Here is a 21,269-nt window from a genome sequence, read left to right as displayed (position 1 = left end):
GCCGGCTTCGGTGAATTGTAGGCACGGGATGGCATGTCCATGCCCATGAGGGAGTGAGGAATCTAGCAGTTGAGATTGGTGTCAATTTGGGAGAGTTGGGATGAAATGTTGGTGGCCACCTAAAAATGGTGATGAGAAAGGGGGTCTACCGGAGAAAAAATTAGACTTAACTCTTCCAATACAATAGTTATTGAGGATAGGGAAGCTGTTGGAGATGCTCTAAGGGAGAAAGTTTTTGCAACAACATGGCTTATGGAGAGAAATCAAAATCCACAATTATGGTTTTGGAGCATTATTTTACCCTTTTTCTACCTTAAAAATCTATTTAACACATACCTCTCGAACTTTAGTAACAGACAATATACACACCTTAACTTTCAAAACTAGAAAAAATCTCATTGACCATGTCGAAGTGGTCTCTTGGTTTGTTTTGATGACGTGGTTGTGGCGGCTCACGTATCATTTGGTCTCCTTCCTTCTCTTATATAAAAAACATAACTTTTCCATATTAAGTTGTGTGAATACATATCAAAGTTGAAGAGTTTGACAGGTTTTACAACTTTGTAGTTGTTCATTTTTTATCTAATATATTTTAGAGGTTCAAATATTTATTTTAAGTTACTAGATTATAGAATTCAATTTTTTTTTATTTTTTCAAATGACTTCGATGTTGACATAGTTTATATCAAATTGTAGTTCCAAGTAAGATGTACAAGTTTGTAGTCTGGCAATGTTTTTATCTGAGATTATTTAAAGGTCCAAATATTTATTTTAAATTATCTAATTTTGAAATTATTTTTATAAATCAAATGACCTCAGATGTTGACGTGGTCTACACTAAAGTTGTAGATATCAATATGTTCTACAACTTCATAGTTGATAATATTTTTATCTAGGGTCATTTAGAGGCCGAGATGTTCATTTTAAATTCTTAGATTTTGAAATCCAATTTCTTTGAAAATTTCAAACGACAAAAAATTAGGCCCCTAAACGATCTCAAATAAAAAATTGTTAACTACAAAGTTATATACCATACTAGGATCTACAACTTTGGTGTACACCATGTCAACATCCAAGTTTGTTTCAAAATAAATAAATTCTAAAATTAGAGAACTTAAAAACAAAAATTTGCCTCTAAATGATCTTAGATAGAAAAAGTTATCATCTACGAAGTTGTAGATCTTACTGGAAACTACAAGTTTGGTATACATTAACATCTAAGGTCATTTGAAAAATTCAAAACAAAAAAAATTTAAAAATTTGGTAACTGAAAACAAATATTTGGGCCTTTAAAATATATTACAAGTTATTATAACTACAAAGTTATAGATTGCATCAACCTCTACTACTTAGAATAAAGTTTATATTTATATATGAAAAGGCTATGAAAGAAAGAAACCAAATGGCAAGGGGGCCCAAAACCACCCAAATTGTGTTTGAAAATGGTGAATCAAGGGGGTATTTTATCTGATTTTAAAAGTTAATGTGTGTATTTGGTTTACTATTGATTATTGAAGTTTTTTTTTGGGGGGGGGGGGGGGGGCTAAATTCAGTGACTAGTTAATATGGTGAATTGAACTTTACTCTATTTTTACGTTTCGCTAAAAAACCAGACTGAAAAATATTATTCGCTGATTTATTTTGAGAGGAAAACACAGTAACGTGTTAGAAGTTCAAGCGGGAGCCTACGCATCTCGGCAACTGTCACATGCTACTGGCAAGTGCAATAGCCAATAGCACACTCTGGGTTGAGCAGCTGTTGCCGGGCGGCTATAAAAGCAGCGGGAAGCTTCGTCCCCAGTCCCCACGCACGCAGCAAGCACACCCGGTTAGCGTCGACTAATCCGCGACAGCTCGACTGTTCTCCACCTCCGGACATCCGGCTTCCTCGCCCCGTCCCCCTCACGCAAGCCGCCTCTTTCAGCACCTCTGTTATTCGGTGAGTGCCTGCCCGCCTGACGGCCCTCTCTATTACGAAAAGGTTGGAATTTGCTGGTTCAGGCCTCAGGGTGAACTTTAAAGAAATGATTACCGATAGGATTTTCTGAGGGGAATCAGAAAAGTTCGATTCTTAATGGTACTCGGAGTCGGAGGGGAGGCGATATGCCGGTGTATGCTCGATGAACGAGTGGGTATATGCCGCATGAATATTCATATTTTGCTCTGTCGATTAGCTCTTACCCTCTTGGCTTGGCTTGCCCAACCTTTTCTGGGCGAAACAGTTCCGAACTGCCGATACGTACTAGCCGCTGTGCCTGTGATGCCTGGGAAAGCCGCTCCCCCCACCCCCTCCTTTGGATCTGAGCATGATTCTTGTCCAATCCCTGTTGCGGTGAAGGCCCCCACCCCAAAATTTATCTGTCTCTCTAGTCGAGGAATCCCGTCGCCAGAGTTGCTAGAAATCAACCTCCTTGATTTGGGGATTCAGGGTTGTCTATCTATCTCTCTTCTTGGAGCTGGGATATACCCCTTTTCCCCCCTCCTATGTAGGTCAAAGCAACGAGCCATGTTTTTGTCGGGGGCTTGTAGTAGGCCTACATGTTTCCTCCATTTTCAGATGTACAGGAATGAATAAATGCTTCAATCGTCTGTACCTGTGTACCTCTCTTGCCATTTTAGTTGCATCATTGCTTTGAATGGGGAAGCAATCTTTGTACTTAAGTCATTTCTTTGCGTGCAATTCCCTGAGCAATCCACTAAATGTGTGTGACTGCATGGTGGCCCATGACAATCTGCTTCTAAGCGACTAGTCGCCTCCTCTTCATGATTGTGTTGGATCTTCCAGAAATGCAGAAACAGTTCACAAATTTCACGCTTAGGTGGGTTATATTGGGATGATGTGTATCATGGTTGACTCGGTAAATTTGCCTCTCACAGAAGTAGGCCACTAATGCTCTTGAGGAGTAACTCATAGGTAGTTACTTTTCAAAAAAAAAAAATCTGTCACTACTTTTACCGTTTGTCTTGTAAAATTGATGGCCGAAATAGACTTTATGGTTGTTCATCATGAAAAGGGTTGACTCAGTGTTAAGGTAGTTAACATATAACCACTGAGACATACCTAACATAAGGACTCTTGCAATCATCAATATTGCTGCTCAAAAGTTTGGGATTAACTATTCTTGGATAGGACGACATCATTAGATCAAGACTCTCACCCTTCAGTAGAAGTGGGCGTCCATTTCGCCCTTTATTTTTGTATGTCAGAAGAAGACTCTACTTTTCCGTCGTCCACTGACATGTATTCATAAAGATTGCCTTCTTTGGTCGTTGGCTTTGTTAGGTATCCACATGTTTGTTTCCTCCACCCATTTCATGGCAAAGTTCATGATATGTAGCCTAATTTGTCGGTTATGAAGCTGCTTCTACTTCCTTTCCATTCTAGTACTGACCCCAAGTATACTGCTGGATCCAGCTCAGTCTTAGATATGTGGAATGATGCACATGAATAACATGCAATTCTAGATGTCCCACATCGGTAGTCTTCCCCCTTTATAACTTTCAGGCATTCGATTTAAATTTTCTTTGCAGTAATGCTTCTTCAAGTGGTTTATGTGGTTGTTTTATTCCGATGTGGATATTTGCAGACCTTCCTCTTCAGCACAGCACAAGCAGGTGATAAGGTTCTGACCTGCAAGTTCCAATGACAATCTGCAGCAGTGAAAAAATCATTGATGAGTTTGAGTTGCTAACGCGTGATGCTAGACGCGTGCAGCAGGATACACTAAGAAAGATTCTTGAACTGAATGGTCATGCTGAATATCTGAATCGCTTCAATCTTGGAACGAGAACAGATTCAAAGAGCTTTAAATCCTGCATTCCACTATGTGTGCATAGTGACATAGAGTCCTACATCCAGAGGATAGCCGATGGAGACGACTCACTGGTGCTAACTGGGAAGCCCATCACTTCCCTCTCCATAAGGTACTAGTTGGAGTTTTTTTTGTCTTGTTGCATCAACTGGTATCTGAATTAGGCGAACTCTAAATTTCTTTGCTTCTGAATTATTGTTTCAGTTCTGGTACGACGCAGGGAAAACCCAAGTTTTTGCCATTCAATGATGAATTGCTTGAGAGTACAATTCAAATATTCCGAACCTCATATGCTTTTAGAAATCGGTAAGGAACTTCGCTTATATTTGTGACATTCTGCTTCTTTTATAAGTTATATCCTCAACAGTGATACTGCTATATAATAATTTTGAGTCTGCAAAATGTTCCTTCAGCGTTATGATCCAGAGTTCCAAAATAATGTTTGGGCATACTTGCAGTGAATATCCTATTGGCAACGGGAAAGCCTTGCAGTTTGTTTATGGGAGCAAGCAAGTCTTTACCCAAGGGGGCATTCTTGCTACAACTGCGACAACAAATTTGTACAGGAGTCGGCGTTTCAAGGAAGCAATGAAGGATATCATGTCTCAGTGCTGCAGTCCTGATGAAGTCATCTTTGGTCCTGACTTCCATCAGTCTTTGTACTGCCATCTATTATGTGGGTTAATCTACTCAGATGAAGTTCAGTTTGTTTTCTCACCATTTGCGCACAGCCTCGTCCATGCATTTCACACTCTCGAGGAGGTATGGGAAGATCTATGTGCTGATATAAGAGATGGTGTCCTCTCAAAGAGAGTTACCACACCATCTATCCGCCAAGCTGTTTCAAAAATCTTGAGGCCGAATCCTGAGCTTGCTAGCTCGATATACAATAAGTGCCAGAATTTGAGTAATTGGTATGGGGTGATCCCAACACTGTGGCCAAATGCGAAGTACGTCTATGGCATTATGACAGGGTCCATGGAGACATACCTAAAGAAACTGAGACATTATGCTGGTCACTTACCACTGATGAGTGCTGACTATGGTGCATCTGAAGGATGGGTTGGTTCTAATGTAAATCCAACCCTGCCGCCTGAGGAGGTGACATATGCTGTTCTTCCTAATATTGCTTATTTCGAGTTCATTCCTCTGGAAAAACCGAAAGGGGAGGAAATGGAGAACAGTTCCTCTATTCACTACATAGAGTCAGAGCCTGTAGGCCTAACTGAAGTTGAGGTTGGCAAAATCTACGAAGTTGTAATAACAAATTTTGCAGGTACATAAATCTCTTTCTCCGGTAGGATTCGAGCACTGCAGTTCTAATTCATGATTTTGCATTGGAAATTTGTATGTTTCCATCTATTTGAGCTATATTAATTTATTTTTTTTTCATTTGATGATTCAAGTAGCTGGGCTCCAGCACAGCTTCATCCCAGCTGGGCTCCAGCCCAGCTTCGTCAGTACTCTAGTGTGTTTTGTGTCTTTGTCCTTCAGAAGGATTTCTCGGTTAAGATTTGAGCTTAATGCATAGTAGTATCAGTGACTAGCTCTAGTTTTCATTCCATCGAAATGGCACATGTTTGATGTTCTTGCTTTTCCAATGGGTTATTGGACCATCAGGTCTATATCGATACAGGCTGGGAGATATTGTGAAGATAGCGGGCTTCCACAACTCGACGCCAGAGCTCCAGTTCATCTGCCGCAGAAGTCTAGTCCTCAGCATCAACATCGACAAGAACACCGAGAAAGACCTGCAGCTAGCCGTCGAAGAGGCGGAGAAGCTCTTGGCCGCGGAGAAGCTGGAGGTGGTGGACTTCACGAGCCTCGTGGACAGATCAAGCGACCCAGGGCACTACGTCATCTTCTGGGAGCTGAGCTCCGACAGCGCCAGCGAAGATGTCCTGAGCGGCTGCGCCAACAGCATGGACCTGGCCTTTGTGGACGCCGGGTACGTCGGGTCGAGGAAGATCAAGACCATCGGCGCCCTCGAGCTCCGGGTCCTCCGGAAGGGAACCTTCGGGCAGGTCATGGACCACTACCTGAGCCTCGGCGGCGCCGTGAGCCAGTTCAAGACGCCGCGGTTCGTGAGCCAGTCCAACAGCAAGGTGCTGCAGATACTGAGCAGGAACGTCACCCAGAGCTACTTCAGCACTGCATATTGACTCTGATCGAAGCTACACACGTAAGTACTGGTAGCTGAAAGTATTGTGGAAGTGCATGGCGTACGATCCATCATGTTGAGAGTAGCCCTACTGATAGGTGTATCATATATTGTATAGCTGTTTGACAGTGTATGTATGTAGCCGTGGTGCGAGGTTGCTGCATTACTAGCATTGCATTTAGCAGCCGTGTCATCGCTGAAGAAGATTCAGAAAGATCACGTGTGTTCTGATTTCTGAAGCAAAAGGTTGTGTACAAGAAGCAAACTCAGTCGATCCCCCGCGCACAGCCTCTGCATGAGAAAAACCGCCAAATGCTTTCATGTGCTTTACATACAAATCTGGAGCCAGACCGGGCTCACTACTCTTTATGCAGATTTGGTTGCTCCATGACCAACAATCGCATGAGCATGACAGCATTGACACGTAGAACCACAACAATCGAGAAAACAAAAAGAAACCGAAGAACATGCTGCCCCAATGCAAGCAGATGGACTAAAACATGGATGATCAAAGTTGACCGTGGGGCGGCAGATCCGGCTCGACCGCGGCACCACCACTCTGGTCGTGGACCATGCCAGCGCAGGCACAGGCGAGCGGCGGCGCTTGCCTCGGCCGGGCCCGGGCCGCCCAGGTGGACACCGCCCTGAAGAACACCTTCCTGTGGTGGACCCTGCTGACCGGCACGACCTGCGTGCTCTTGCCCCTCGTCCCTCCCGCGGCTGGTGGTGGCCCGTCGTCGCGGAGAGGGAGGACGCCGGCGGCCGCGAGGAGGCGCTTGTCGAGGAGCCGGCGCACGGCGGCCAGCTCGTACGAGTCGTACAAGGAGCTCCCGGTGTCCCACACCGCCTTGCCGCTGGGGTCGTCGCTGCCTCCTGCTCCCTCCAGCTCATGGTGCTTCCGAGACATGACGTTATCTATGATCGAGTCTGCTGGCTGGCCGGAGGTGGAAGATGCAAATGCGCAGGGCGGTGGAGGAGAAATGGCCGTGCGTTGATCTTTTCTGTCTGTGGCTTCTTATGTTCTATTTATTTATTTTTTTGATGAGATTTTCTCGGCAACCAAAAATCGAATCTGCCTGCGTAAGTTGTGTGCAGGTCACGCTAGCTGTGTTTTGGACTTTTGGTAAGGCTGGGCACGAAACAAGTATGCTGTCCAAACTAGTACTCCAGCGAACACGACGCACCAGTTTTCTGAGAAACAATTTGTGGCCTAGGTCAAATGAAAAAGGTGCGGCAGAACCAGCTGTTCACCAAACTCAAAGGCCGTTTGGACATCTAAACTGTTCCAATCCAATGGCCAACGCCAATGGCCCCTTTGGTTGGAAACGATCAAGTCTTCAAACAGGGGCAAGCGTATATGTACGCTATCCGCCGGGGTGGCGGGTTTATTACTGTATCGCGCAAATGAGAAGTACGACGGTCGACGGAGGCAGAGGAGGATGATCCGCAGGAACAGAGCAGAGGAGATAGTGGCGGATCTGATCTGTCAACGCGAATGGGACGCGAACTGTGCGCGCGTTTTGTTTCGGGGCTGGCCGGCAGCGGCAGGGCACAACGCGGCAACGGCCACCAGCCGGGACGCCACCACCAACCACGGCGCACGCACGCACGCCGACGCGGCGTGGCGGAGAAAGCGTGCACGCGCACAGCCAGTCCACGGAGATGGGTAAGGACTAGGGACACGGCACATGCGCTCGCGCTCGCGCTCGCTTTGCTGGTTTTCGTTTTGCAAGTGCGGTGAACAGGGCCGGCCTCCCTCCACGGTTTGCCACCGCGGCCCTCTGGATCTCGGGATGCCACCGGCCCACGATGCGTCTGTCTGCCCAGCGCAGGGCAACTCACCGGAGCGACGCTGTGGGCCCTCGTGCGTTGGGACCGCCGGAATCAAAGGTTCCTGTGCAGTGTGCACACAGACACAGTCACACTCCATTTCTTTTTTTTTTAAAGAAAAAACAGAGAAGAAAAATGATCTAGCTCCATCGCCACGCGGTTTAGAGATCCAAACGATCGGAAGAGACGCAAATTGTTTTTTTTTCAGTGTTTTCCATAGAAATGAAATTTAAAATAATATTATCAGAAACGAAAACGGTAACGATATTATATTAGTCGGTAATTGTCTAGTTGATAATGTAGAGCTAGTAAACACGAGGCTGAAAATTGGATGCAGACGAGTGCGTCCAAACTGAGTTGTCTTCTCTGTGAGCGGGTCAGTAAGTCAGTTTAGCATTAGCGCTGTTCAATGACAGTCACATAGGTTTTGTTGCGTCATGTGTAACTGACATTTCGGGGTCTTATTAGCCTGTCGATTACAATGTGCATATAATCCCCCCCCCCCCCCCCCCCCCCCATTTTAATGCAACGTTTTTTAGGAAAAATGCAGAGTAAAAAACGACTACACATCATTAACGAATAATGAATCAACTATTCAAGCATGTTTTACTTCTTTTTTAAACTAATGAACATGCTTTACTACACATATAAATCCACACACATGTAAACTGTAAAATAGATGATGGGTTCGAATAGGACGAGACTCTGGGGTCATGGGATAAGAAAAAAGGTATAATATTGCCAATAATTTCAGGTTCGGACCGTTATCATTACATCTAACGTTACCATTTTCATTTTAATTTTTTCCCAAAAAATACGATAATAACCTTGAAAACTAGCATCGATAAATGATGTTCCATTTCAGCTTTCATACCTACTCTATCGCTTCTCTCTCTCTCTCTCTCTCTCTCTCTCATAAATAAAGATCTCTTCTGTTACCGGATGAAAATCAGTAGACGTATTTGGTACTCCGTTCAGGCGACTGGCCCTTCGTAGACATGGTTTTTGGTGGGACGTGTTCGCTTAAATCAACTTCATTTGCAAGATACCCCTACGTATAAAATGCAGTAGGTTCTACCCCCAAGAATACCGCAGGGGTCAAATTATATTGTATGTACTTTTTTCTCCCATTTATATGCAAACCAGCAAAGTCCTGTTTGGGCTAACTTAAGGTATACTACACAATGTGGTGTAATAATCCCATCAACAATTTGGTGAACAATTACAAAAAATTACCAGACAATTCTATATACTCCCTCTGTCCATAAAAAAAATGCAACAATGGATTATGTGCAGGTCAAACTAATATAACTTTGACTAAGTTTATATTATATTTCAAGATAATCAATTTAACGTACATTTTTATATAATTTTGTGTTGATTTAATAATACTCATTTTGCTGGCGGAGGGAATACAAGTTAAAATAGTTTTGGGCCTGCAATACGAACCAAGTCACTGAATTTCCGACGAAATGTGATGATTGACTGATCGGCCGGTCTGAGGAGGGTATGACGTTGAAGCGCTGAAGCCGGCACGACGCTACATAGTGATAAATGTGTACTACAGTCTGACTGCTGACTTGGGGTTGGGGATGGTCTTCGGCTCTTTGTATTTGCAATACAGTTACGGCTGCAGCCTGCCGCCAAAGCAATTGACTAAACACCTGCGTGCGTGGTGCGCGCGCGCGCCTCCATCTGGACCGCGCTGCAATCGTTGACTAAAATTTCGATCCCTGCCAGTGCCTCATCAGGCCAAAGCCGACAAAGCACGTGTCGCGTCACGGCCACTGCACTGCATCATCGCATCCCTGCTACAGTAATAATAAATATACGGCCTGCACACTGCACCGTGCGACGCGCCTACCATTAGGCCTGCATGCGAGCGACGTGCCTGTGGCCTGGCCTGCTCTCTCACGGCGCAGTCACACACACTGGACTTCCCTCGCCACGTTAGGTAGGCTCGCTCGGCCCTGTTGTTTGAATTTATCGACCGTTTCAGCAAAATAACTATATTTTTCTACCAGGTTTTCAAGGCCAGCCACATGTCACCTGATTAGCACATTGAATTCAAATTTGTTTTTTTCTCGAATACGCAAAAGATTTGCGTATCATTCTAATTAAGAAGAAAAGGGGTTTAACCATACACACGACACGCTTCTAATAAGCGCCCTAGGAGGTCTTACAGTTTAACTGGACCTGCCTAGTAGACTGTTTCAAACTTGGATATTACATAAAAGTAAACAACCGAACTACGAGCCGCGCAGTAACTAACGTAGCTGTGCGTCTCCGCTAATGGCCGCGCGACTCTGCTCCGTCATCCGAGAAGAGCCTTGTACCAATCGTAGCAGTGGCCGCCGGGAACAGCTTGTCCAGTGCTTCCACTTCGCTCGACGTCCAGTTCCTTGCGAAAAAGTCGTCGTAAGCTCTCTTGGACGCGGATGAGATTGGACCTGCCGGCGGTGCAAAGCCCATCTTCCGCATGAGGAGCACCTCACCCCGCTTGCAGATCGGAATGTGCGCCAGCGGCTGAGCGGCAATCCGTCTGCTCCGCTTTGGCATGGGTTGCCCTCTGGTTGGCACCTTCTGCCTGGGTGGGCTGGCGATCAGAGGCGGCATTCGCTCGAGCTGCACCTCCTCAGTGAACCGTGCGAGCCGTCGTGCAGCCTCGCGTGGTGTGGGCGTCGCGTCGCTGGGGGTGGTGCAACCCTCTGCGACGCCAGGTGCTCCCGCTCGTGGTGGCGTGAGTTGTGCCATCCCCTGCCCTGGCGACGTCAGTGACAGGTCTGTCGTCCACTGAGCAGTCGCCGTCGGGGAACAGGTGTCCGCCACTGGTGCCTCAACCTCCTGCGGGGCTGTCGTAGCAGACAGACACTCAGGTGTTGCTGCTCTCATTGGCTGGCTCACGACGAGCGAGGCGGCGAGCTCCTCCAGCATCGGGTCGAAAGAGATGACCAATGCGGGGGGGCCCGCCCTCGCGCATAGCGCCATCGCCACCGGATCTGGCTCGGGGAAGCTTAGTGCAGCAGTATAAGTAGGTGCCTTGTCAGCGTGGTCGTCAGGCGCACCCGTGCCGATCTCCTTCGGCTTATTCTTCCGTCGCCGCTGTTGTCGTCGTCTCCCACCGGCGCCCCCCACGGCCCCCGGTGCGGTATCCCTCGCACCGCCGCGCGGCGCGTGCTGGGAGCACATAGGGTCGACGCGAGCAGAATATCGAGGCAGGTCGGCACCCACCGCCGCCGAGGTCGAAGCAGTCCTTCGCCTGCAGTCCTTGACGATGTGCCCGAATCCACGACAGCGCAGGCAACGCCGTGGCAACCGACAAGTTGCTACTCGGTGCGAGTAGGAGAGGCAGTTGAAGCATCTGCCGTGAAGCTCTGCCGGGATCTTCTTGACCTGCGGGAGTTGCCCCTGGCTGGGGCGCGGCTCCGTCGAGGCAGCAGCATTAGATCCAGAGACCTGCTGGGGGAGAATTTCCCGCCACCCATCGGTGTTGGGGGCGGAGATCCGTCCACGACGGCCGAGGCGTTGGCGGGCAGGGACACGGCCGTCCACTGGCCGCACAGGCAAGCCGTTCACCAGCTGCGGGCGTGGTCGGCTGCGCTTCCTCTGCCTACGGCCATGTCCCTGACGGCCCCGCTCAGCAGCAGCACAGCCACGCAAAGGCCCTGCTCCGCGGCGCCCCAAAGCTGCGGCTGAACGAGTGTGGTGGCGCACGGGGGACTGTGAGGCCGGCATCGCCGGGCGACGAGCGGCCTCCAGGTATGTCGCGGGTTCGTCGTCATTGGTGTCCTCGTCGTCGTCGTCCGCCCACCGCCGGCTCTTCGAACGCCCTCCCGAAGAGCATCCGTGGAAGAACGGTGCCGCGGCCAGCGAGAGGGAGGAGCCTGAGGCGCCCAGCGACGCTGTGACGGTACCCCCGGGCCCGGCCGTGGCCGCGGTATTGCTCGCATCCATCCCCAGCGGTGGAGGGGACGCAACGTCATAGGTGACCCCCTCGGGCGGCAGCGGCGCGGCCGTGGTGGTTGCCATGGCAGCGTCCTCGTCCCCGGGAGGCGCTCGCGCGGTCCCCACTGGAGGAGGCGGCGGTGGACCGGCCGTTGCAGTGGCGGTCACGGTGGCTGCCTCCGGGGTCAGTGTCGGCGGCGGCGCAGGTGGCCGCGGAGGGGCCGTGGATCCCGCAAGGGCGGGCTCGACGCCGGTGGTGGCTGCTGCAGTGGTGCCCGACATCGTCGTCGGCGTGGATGCAGTGGCGGCGGAGCCCGACCTCGACGGCTGCGGCAGCGTGGAGGGCCGCGAAGGGGCTGAAGCGCCGGATCCAGTGGGAATGGGCTCGGATCCGCCGTCGGCAGCGGCGGCGGCAGTTCCCGACGCCGGCATCCGCACGGGCGGCCACGGATCTCGCGGAGGCGCCAGAACGCCAGATCCGGCCGCATCCTTGGTGGGGAGGATAGGGGAGGAGGTGGGGGAGGAGGAGGGGGAGGGGGAGGGGAGGGCAGGGGGCGCCGACGCCTGGGAGGCGGCCGGCGCCGCCGGCGGCGGCGGGTGGGAGGCCGTCAGGTCAGGCCGTCGGGTGGGAGACTTGCATACTCATTCGGCATATTTGTTGCTTCGTGGTGAAACCAAAACACATCGTACGTGGTACTACCCGGCGGACACTGACACCATGACACGGCTGGGGCTTGCCGCTGCCGACACATCCGCCCGCCGGCCGGCCTCTGCAAAGGGAGCCTCTCCTGCTGAATGCTGATGGAGGCGAGCAATATCGGGGGAGATTCGGAGACGCTGATGAGAGCGCCAGACAGTGGTTCCACCGGTGCCCGGACAAGCATTGACTCTGTCCACGGACCACGGCCACGGGGACGCGAGAGGAGAGGACAGCAGCAAGGTGAAAAAGCAACCGCACCGCTCCTTCTACTACCACCTGTCGGTCCGGCGCGTTCTCTTGTCCCCGTGAGGCCGTACCCTCCTAGTCCTCCTTTCGGCCGCGTCATATATATATATATATATATATCATATCATAGTAAAAGCCGCGTGCGTGCGCCTCCTCCGTCTGAATGCAGTCCATCTCCGCGGTACGAAGCATAGGAATGGATGGGCGGTGCGAAGGTGATGGACGCGGACGGATGCTGGCGTGGATCAGATCATCGACACACACAGACACCGACACCGAGACACGGTAATAACAGGGACGGCGAAAGCACGTCCACCAAACTAAACGCCCTGAATGTAACATGAAAATGAGAGCACATAATCCAACCAGGAGTTAATGAATGGCAAGCAATCCATAAAAAAAAGATAGATATACGGAGTAAAAGAAAATAGTAAGCCTCTTTTCGTCTTTCGGACTACAAGTATATCAATAAACAACAGCCTTTCACCGATTCAGGAGGACCTGTGTGGGTGTGGTGCACACTAGCTGGCTGCTGCCTGTTGGGACACGTAGAATTCAACCAAGTAGAGGCTGCTTTTACACCTCGTCTTCTTCCGTGTCTGATCTCGACCGATAGATTCTTGTCCCGTTTTTGGTTGGAATCTATCTATCTATCGTGTCAGTCCTCGCCCAAGTGAAAGACAGAGCCACGGTCCACGACTCCACCGAGCGCAAGCGCGGAGGCAGGCAAACGACAATCGGTGGCGCGGCGAAGAAACCGCATCGCGCCACGCGGCTATCTCCAATGACACCACCCAAGATAAGGATCTATTCGTCTTTGGGTAATGTTATAAACAAAAGGTTCAATACATATTTCTAAGAGAAGTGATTCCTTACGCTACAGACAAAAATTACACCCAAAATAAGGATCTCTTCTATCTTACGGTATGTTTGGTAGCGCTCCTTCTACTTAGGTTTTCGTGAAACCTGATTTTCTAAGAGAAGTGATTCTCTGATAATTTTTTTTCTATGATTCTTTATGATAAATCGATCTATGCATATAGTGACATTGTATGTGTAGAGTGAATCAGACAAGCTATTTTTTAGCTTTCAACCCTCTAGTTTATTTAAGAGAATAGATTCAGCTTGAAAGCTGCATTGGGGGCTTTGCCAAACTTGCCATTAGAGATCTAGAGCTGATTATCGGAGAAGCCATTAGGGCTTGATAAATTTTTAGGATGGTCGTGTGTGGTAAGTAACTTGGGATGAAGGAAATGCTGGAATTAATATTATTCAGACAGGCCCATAAATGCTTTTGTTCACTGAGACGCTGCCACCTATAAAATTCGGCGTTCTAGAAGTGAGGTAAGGTGCTGGTGTGCACGAAAAACAGCGGTACAGCTATAAAAGTCCATGGTACTCACGTCACGTCGAACGGCTCACATGCGAGCTCCACTCGCATGCATATGCCATTGCACATGTGCAGTCAGGTCTCCCGTGAGGCCGTGGCACAGGGCGTGTGGCCCAATGAAACATGTTGGCTACACTACTCGCTTTAAATTGCGACACTATTTAGTTGAGGCAAAAATCATGTTGAAAAATGAAAAAAAGGTTTAAACTGAAGACGAATGCACTATCCTCCGATGTTCAGTATGTATACATGTAATTTTTTCTCATCGATTTTCAGTCATTTTTCCTATTATGGGTATGTTTACTACTGATGTGAAGCTGTGAGCAAGAGCATAGAGCCATAATCTGGCCTCAGATCCGGTACATGCATCATACATACAGCTAATTACAATAATATATACTACTCCTGTATAAATCTATCTAAATGTTCAGTAGCTTATACACAATCTGTTGTGAAAAGCACTATACCTCCTTCAACGCCTAACTAACACATGCAAGGGCCCAGGTCCCTTTCATCCATAACCAATTGCACACCATATTCCCTCCTCTAAGCAACCCTATTTAATTCCGGTCCCGTTACGACGTTTACGTTAACAAGTTTAGAGAATTGCAAGCTTTACCGAACTAATCACCGTACCACACTACATGTCCACGTCCAAGTTCATACGATGTGCAAGTCGTTGATAAATAAACAAATAAAGTACTCCCACCATTTTTTAGTGTGTTTTTTTCTCGTGGAAGGAATGCTTAAGGGGTGTGGGATCTGACGACTAAAATTTAGAAGGTATCACATAATGGTATCATATGGGGTGTTCGGATACTAATAAAAAAATAAATTACAGAATCCGTCAATACTCCACGAGACGAATTTATTAAGCCTAATTAATCTATCGTTAGCACATGTTTACTGTAGTACCATATTATCCAATCATGGACTAATTAGATTTAAAAGATTCGTCTCACAAATTAATCGTAAAATGTATAATTAATTTTATAATTAATTTATATTTAATACTCTATAAATATATCCGAGCATCCAATCCGATGGGACAGCAATAACCACCCACATAATTAATTTATATTTAATACTCTATAATTAATTTTATAAACAGCCTGTTTGCTTGTTGGTTTCAGCCAGCCCAAACCAACCAGCCAACAGTATTTTCTTCTCATAATAAACCAGCACCAGCCAGCCTAAATCAGCACACAAACCGACCAACAGACCGGGCTGGTTTAGGGGCCGTTCGGTTGAAGGGGAACGAGTCCCTGAAAATATTTCTGGCTGGATTCGTATTCTAATTTAAATAGACGTCGTCAACCGAAATTATTCCTGATCAGATTTCAGCTTAACCGAACAGGCCCTTAGGCGAGTATCGGAGAAGAAGAAACCGAAGCCGCCCCCGCCAGGCGCCAGCTGTGCGCCCGTGGCGGGCCCACCCTGGGCGCTCGCCTCCAGGCGGGCCCGCGTCTTTGACCCCTCACGTCAGCAGCGCGGCCAGATCGTTCCAAAAGGGCGGACCACATCCCCACGTAACTCCGCGGCGCCCGGGCCCAGCCCTCTGGGAACCTAGATATCGCGAAAAGGTCCCTGGGGAGCCCGCGGCTATATAAAAAGGTTGTTTCACTTGGCTCCCTCATCGTCTCCGTTACAACGCAGACACTGCCGCCGCTCCCCGACAGTACTCTGCTCTCTCCCTCTCTCAATCTCTCTCTCATGGCGGCCTCCTCGACCCGCGGGACGAAACCCTAATGGAGAACCGGCGGCGCCGCCACGCCCCCGCGCCGTAGCCTCACCGCAGCGAGCTCCGTCTCAAGGTAAGAGCCGTCGCATCCCCCGCCTCTCTCTCTCTCTCTCTCTCTGTCGTACAAAACCGACAGATCTTACTCCATTCCCCACGGCCCCCTCGGGGCCCCTCTGATCTGCTCGTTCACCGCTCTAACATCCTACAAATTTCGCTCCGCATCGCGCAACTTCGTGCAGGATATCGCCAGTGCCTGCCGATCCGGTGGGGAAAAGTGGGAGGTCGGAGCAGCCTCGCCTCGGCGGGGAGGCGGCGCTCACCATGGGGAGCGATCTCAAGGAGATGAAGTACAGGCGGATGATTGGGGCCGAGGAGCGGCCGCAATGCAGCGACCCGAGGGCCGGCGCGGACTGGGCCGCGCTGCAGCAGGACCCCGTCGAGCTGCTGCGCAAGCTGGACGAGCTCAGGGACCAGATCACGCGCTCCTGCAACGTCGTCGGCCAGCCGCGGGAGCACCGCAGGGTCAGCCGCCGTGCGGTCTCCATGCTCCCCGAGCATCTTGAGCCACCGCCTCTGCCGGGGTACCACCACCGCTCCCGCTATGGCGGGCGGTATGGGCCTGGCTTGCCACCGCCAAGCCCATACGCACCGCAGCGCCCTGAACATGGGGATAGGTATGTGAGGCAGTCTAGTGGGCACTACCGCCAGTACCCTGGGAGGCAGTGGGAGAACGGCGGGATGGGGCCTGGGAGCTACCATCACTATGGGTGTGCCTGTCCGCACTGCCTGCATGGGCAGAGGGCTTTGCCGCAAGAGGAGAACATCCCAATGGCGAGATACTTTGCCGGGCAGCATGAATCAAACCGGTTCCAGAGGTCGCCATCTGTGTCATCTGATTATGATCGGAGGTCTGTGGCATCATCACTTTACTCTCATCGGTCTGTATCGAAGAGGAGGGCAGAGTACTTCAGGAAGAAGGCAGAACATATCTGCCGTCCAGTGGATGGTGCCACACCTTTCTCTGTATGCAGTTCATGTTATAAACTACTGCAGGTGCCTATGGAAAAATGCATAGGGAGGAAGCAGAATCAGAATCGGTTTCAGTGTGGGTCTTGTTGTCAGATAATTACTTTGAAGCACGAGGAAGAAAATGGTATTCCCTTTGCACCATCGTCATCCTTATATGTGCCTGAAATGGAGCAAAGCTCAAGTGACCAGATGAGACGAGATCCTGTCCATCAACGCCATGAGGATTTCAATTCTATGTTCTACAATTCGAATGATCATAGCAACATGCAAAACAACATTTATTTCACTGATGATAATTCACTTTCTTCAACCATGAGCAATGACCGGATTGACAAAGAGTGTGGGTCAACTAGAAGCATTCAATCAAAAGCTGAGGGTCTCTCTTTCTCTCCAAGTAGGTCTGTAGACATTGGTAGCCCAAAGGATATATTGTGCGAGAGGGACGCAGACTGCAAGGTGGAGCCTTCTGTAGATGGTTCACTTAGCCCACGATCTCCAGCTTTAGAGGACAAACTTGTTGACCCATTGTGCGCACAAGAAAAAGGTAACAATGAGGATGATCAAGGCATGCCTTACATACCAGCCCTAACTTGCAAAGGAGAATATGATGTTAATGATGAGTATGATGGGGGCATTAGTACAAGAAGCAAACAGGAGAGCAATGAAGATGACAAAGATGCCACTGAAGATGAAAGCTCATGCAGAAATTATGAACAGAAGAGCAAGGAAGATAACTGTTGCAACATTGAAGATAGTAGTAAGACATATGAGCAGAATAGTGGAGAAGATGACGCTAGTAGTCTAGTAGCTGGAAGTGAAAAGTATGAGTTTATGAATATTAAAGATGACAATAGCAGCCCTGGAGGTGAGGACACATGCAACAAATATGAGCCAAAGGTCAAAGGAGATGAAAATTGTGTTCTTGGAGCTGAGAGCGTTAGCAACAATTGTGATGAAAATAATAAAGATGTCACAGAAACTGGAAGCATAAGTGAGATACATGAAGAGCTGAAAATTGAAGAAGATAACGGGAAACTGCAGCAGCCATTTATTGAAGATGCCAATTCCCAATCAGGGAGTTGTTCATCAATTAATGAGTGGACAAATTCTGGGTTTTCTCGTGGTTCATCAGAGGCTGGGTTAGATGAAGATCAGTCCTCAACCGGTAAGAGTGGGGATTCATCCTTTTTTGCTGGTTTCTTGAAGAAGGGTTTCAAGGACCTTTCTTTATTAAATAAGTCCATGGACAGTGTTAAGGTTTCAATTAATGGTCATCCAATCTCTGAAAGAGCCCTTAAGAAGGCAGAGAAGAAAGCTGGTCCTGTTGACCCAGGTTCATATTGGTAAGTGTTGTTGTAGTATTTTATTGATTTACAGTTTGCATCACATGCACTAGTTTATTCTATTCTGTAATGGTGTTGATTCATAGTGAGGAGAAGCAAAAACACATCACCATCAAAATCCGATTTGACAGAAAATCATGATGGACATGAGAAGGAGATATTATGAACATTTAGTTCTATAGAGCATCTCCAAGAGTTCTCCTTTGGGATTCTTTCCCATGTCTTTGTGTGGATGTGCCTGATATTGATCTTGATTCTACTTTCTAAAGCAATAAGCTCAGTTTTTAGCAATCAGCTCATTTTTCATATTTGAATATTTGATCTCTAGACAGAATTTTGCCTCCCTGCTTGCTGCCAAAGGATCATAGCACTGCAGAAATTTCATTCCTGTTTGGTGTTGCTAGTGTGGTAGTGCTCCCACTAAAGCCTTGTTTGGATGCATGTGTATCCACTTCAATCCACATGTGTTGGAGTGGAATGGAATGTAACTTAGTTCAATTCCACTCCAATCCGCCTCAACACGTGGATTGAGATGAATACATGCGCATCCAAACAAGGCCTAAATGCCTGTAGCTCAATGCAATACATCATAGAACTTGCATATTGCTCCCTTATGCCAAGGATGTACGAGTTGATGGCATTAGCACATCATTGCTTTCTGTCACCAAGCATGCAAATGTTCGCTTGGATGCAATCTCTACTCTTCCTGGTGTCATTGTATTACCTCCTGCAATGCAATTATATAGTCAGGACCATTCTTTGATCTGTTAACAACAACAACAACAAAGCCTTTAAGTCCCAAACAAGTTGGGGTAGGCTCGAGTTGAAACCCAGCAGAAGCAATCAAGGTCCAGGCACGTGAATAGCTGTTTTCCAAGCACTCCTATCTAAGGCTAAGTCTTTGGGTATATTTCATCCTTTGATCTGTTAACTGTTATCTTATATTTATCTAGCTGAAATTATATTTGCTAGTAGTCACGACTTATTTTAAATATATTCTGTGCAGCTGTGTAAGCCTGCTGAGCTTCTTACCTTTAGGTTGCATCAACTGTGACACAGTTCACTTAACTATTGGATGGATGTTTAGTACCTGTAGCTTTTTGAATATGCTTTTTTAGCTTGGCTAGAGAATTATTTTGGCATGGATAATGAAATGCACTGGTTGTATGTCAATCTGAAGCATGCACTGGTACTGCTGTATAATTAGATTCTGTTACTGTGTTTTTGGGATTCCTTTTTGTTTGAGAAAATGTTAAATGTTACATCTCTCTTTCTTCTGTTGATAACTTAGGTACGACTACCGTGCTGGTTTTTGGGGTGTCATGGGACGAGAATGTATTGGCATTGTACCTGTAAGATGATTTCTTTCTAGTTTCTACATAAGAATGTTCTACTGCTCTAGTTTTCTTTTCTCATGAATACTCTTGTTGTTTTACAGCCATTTATTAGAGAATTTAATTATCCGATGGCCAGAAATTGCGCCGGTGGGGATACTGGTGTTTTTGTCAATGGCAGAGAACTGCATCAAAGAGATCTAGATTTACTTGTAGGAAGAGGACTACCACGGACATCTGGAAAGTCATATTCTATTGAGATGTCAGGAAATGTAATTGATGAAGCAACTGGGAAAAAACTACGCAGTCTTGGAAAACTTGCTCCCACGTAAGTTTCTTTACATTTTATGCATGCTATTTCAAAAATTATGTTTTAGTTTTGTGTTGCACTCTTACCTAGAACTGCCAGATAGATCTAATGACAAGCTCCCAATCTTACCCTCCCATAGGATTCCATCCATGTTGAATCTCCATTTCAATGTCACTAGAAAAACACTCCATTTAACCTGTCCTTCAAGTCTTCAACCACCCTTAAAACAATGGGCTTCTCTGTATATATTCCTAGTTATCTTATGAATTCTTTGCAGGTTAGAATTGTTGGACCACAAAGGGCATGCTGATCCATATTTAAACCGTGCCCCCCGAAACTGTTTTGGGGTTTCCTCATAAAACAAAAGAACCAGTGTGGAGCTATTCTTACAAATTACCAAACCCAGCACCACAAGTGAAATATCAAATCCACTGTAGATGTGAATCTGCCCTACCTTCCCAATTTATGCAAGTGGCCTTGTACTTCAAAGCCAATATCTTTCTACCTATGTTCCTGTAGCATCTGTGCACTGTGTAACTATCAACCAGTCCAGAATCATCAAAGCAGTTGTGTCATTAATTTTCTGAGGGCATGCATCCTACTATTTAACTTCCAGCGCATGCATGCTTTTCTAGCTCTGACTATTCCAATATGATCATATACTTACAGTTATCTACTTGTTATTGAATAGGATCGAGAAGTTGAAGCGTGGTTTTGGCATGCACGTCCCTGAAGAGTTTAGATAGCTGGTTCCAGTACAGGGTCTTGGCTTTGCTAATAATACACTCTTCAAAGCTGACCATGGGGCGCCAAACCTATGATTTCTGCGGATTGTGATATTAAATCTCATATATTTCTCTGAATTGGACTGGAGCTCTACAAGCAGTACTTAAGATCCTTGGTGTGAAGCGAAGGGTGGCACTCAAGAAGCCAAGACAATGTGGTCTAATGACTTAACTACCAATAGTATCCCTCCTGCTAATTCCATTACTTTAGTCTATCAGGCAGTCCTTAACTTCACTGCTCAGCCTGTACATGCTATTCCTTAAATGTGTTATTGGTACATTGCCCCATCACAGGCACAGAAGTATTGCTAGATGTATGAGCAATTGTCGGCTTGTAATATATTGGTAGAGCTATGCTTCCCCTAACATTTGTATGTATATACGTGCTCTTGATTCTTGAAACTCTTGCCGATATGGTTGGCTTTCGGCTCTCCTGAACCCTGTTAGTCTTATTTTGAAGCCTGAAACACCCGTATACTTTGTTCAAATCTGATGGGTGCAGTTGTCAATCTGATGTCTACCGAAGTACAGTTTTAAAAAACCACGGGCATGGCCGTGGAGTTGCGCAGGCACGGTATACACCAGTAAGTTTAATAGCTCGCGTCACATGAATGTCTCCCTTGGCATGAAGAACCAGTGTCTT

General features: G+C 47.4%; 4 protein-coding genes across 5 annotated transcripts; 3 read left to right on the top strand and 1 right to left on the bottom strand.

Moving 5' to 3' along the window:
* Window positions 1–1,790: 1,790 nt before the first annotated feature.
* LOC136450170 (jasmonoyl--L-amino acid synthetase GH3.5-like) lies at window positions 1,791–6,154 on the top strand. Of its 2 annotated transcripts, none has more exons than XM_066450512.1 (5): window positions 1,791–1,939; window positions 3,588–3,924; window positions 4,017–4,118; window positions 4,271–5,088; window positions 5,433–6,154. In XM_066450512.1, the coding sequence occupies exons 2-5, from the start codon at window positions 3,644–3,646 to the stop codon at window positions 5,972–5,974; spliced, it is 1,743 nt and encodes a 580-aa protein (XP_066306609.1). In that variant the 5' UTR covers window positions 1,791–1,939; window positions 3,588–3,643; the 3' UTR covers window positions 5,975–6,154. The 2 variants fall into 2 exon arrangements, with proteins under 2 accessions (XP_066306609.1, XP_066306608.1); XM_066450511.1 differs by having other exon boundaries at window positions 4,226–5,088.
* A 202-nt stretch (window positions 6,155–6,356) lies between these two features.
* LOC136450171 (uncharacterized) lies at window positions 6,357–7,937 on the bottom strand. Its single transcript, XM_066450513.1, has one exon. The coding sequence runs from the start codon at window positions 6,878–6,880 to the stop codon at window positions 6,482–6,484; it is 399 nt and encodes a 132-aa protein (XP_066306610.1). The 5' UTR covers window positions 6,881–7,937; the 3' UTR covers window positions 6,357–6,481.
* Window positions 7,938–11,830: 3,893 nt separating this feature from the next.
* On the top strand, window positions 11,831–12,550 carry LOC136454860 (uncharacterized). Its single transcript, XM_066455113.1, has one exon. It carries the CDS (start codon window positions 11,831–11,833, stop codon window positions 12,548–12,550), a length of 720 nt encoding a protein of 239 aa, XP_066311210.1.
* Window positions 12,551–15,725: 3,175 nt separating this feature from the next.
* On the top strand, window positions 15,726–21,058 carry LOC136450169 (uncharacterized). The gene is made up of 5 exons (XM_066450510.1): window positions 15,726–15,898; window positions 16,065–18,197; window positions 19,489–19,549; window positions 19,636–19,859; window positions 20,533–21,058. Exons 2-5 carry the CDS (start codon window positions 16,147–16,149, stop codon window positions 20,585–20,587), a joined length of 2,391 nt encoding a protein of 796 aa, XP_066306607.1. The 5' UTR covers window positions 15,726–15,898; window positions 16,065–16,146; the 3' UTR covers window positions 20,588–21,058.
* Window positions 21,059–21,269: the final 211 nt, after the last annotated feature.

The sequence above is a fragment of the Miscanthus floridulus genome, chromosome 5 (assembly GCF_019320115.1).
Source record: "Miscanthus floridulus cultivar M001 chromosome 5, ASM1932011v1, whole genome shotgun sequence".
NCBI lineage: Eukaryota > Viridiplantae > Streptophyta > Magnoliopsida > Poales > Poaceae > Miscanthus > Miscanthus floridulus.
Note: the sequence above shows the minus strand (reverse complement) of the source record. Positions and strands in the feature narration are given on the sequence as shown.

Excerpts from the sequence above, each read along its gene's own strand:
- LOC136450170 (XM_066450511.1), top strand. The coding sequence starts at position 3,644 with ATGACAATCTGCAGCAGTGAAAAAATCATTGATGAGTTTGAGTTGCTA. Across the intron at positions 3,925-4,016 it reads ATCACTTCCCTCTCCATAAG|TTCTGGTACGACGCAGGGAA; the intron begins GTACTAGTTGGA and ends TTATTGTTTCAG. Across the intron at positions 5,089-5,432 it reads TGTAATAACAAATTTTGCAG|GTCTATATCGATACAGGCTG; the intron begins GTACATAAATCT and ends TTGGACCATCAG.
- LOC136450171 (XM_066450513.1), bottom strand. The coding sequence starts at position 6,880 with ATGTCTCGGAAGCACCATGAGCTGGAGGGAGCAGGAGGCAGCGACGAC.
- LOC136454860 (XM_066455113.1), top strand. The coding sequence starts at position 11,831 with ATGGCAGCGTCCTCGTCCCCGGGAGGCGCTCGCGCGGTCCCCACTGGA.
- LOC136450169 (XM_066450510.1), top strand. The coding sequence starts at position 16,147 with ATGGGGAGCGATCTCAAGGAGATGAAGTACAGGCGGATGATTGGGGCC. Across the intron at positions 18,198-19,488 it reads GTTGACCCAGGTTCATATTG|GTACGACTACCGTGCTGGTT; the intron begins GTAAGTGTTGTT and ends TTGATAACTTAG. Across the intron at positions 19,860-20,532 it reads CTTGGAAAACTTGCTCCCAC|GATCGAGAAGTTGAAGCGTG; the intron begins GTAAGTTTCTTT and ends GTTATTGAATAG.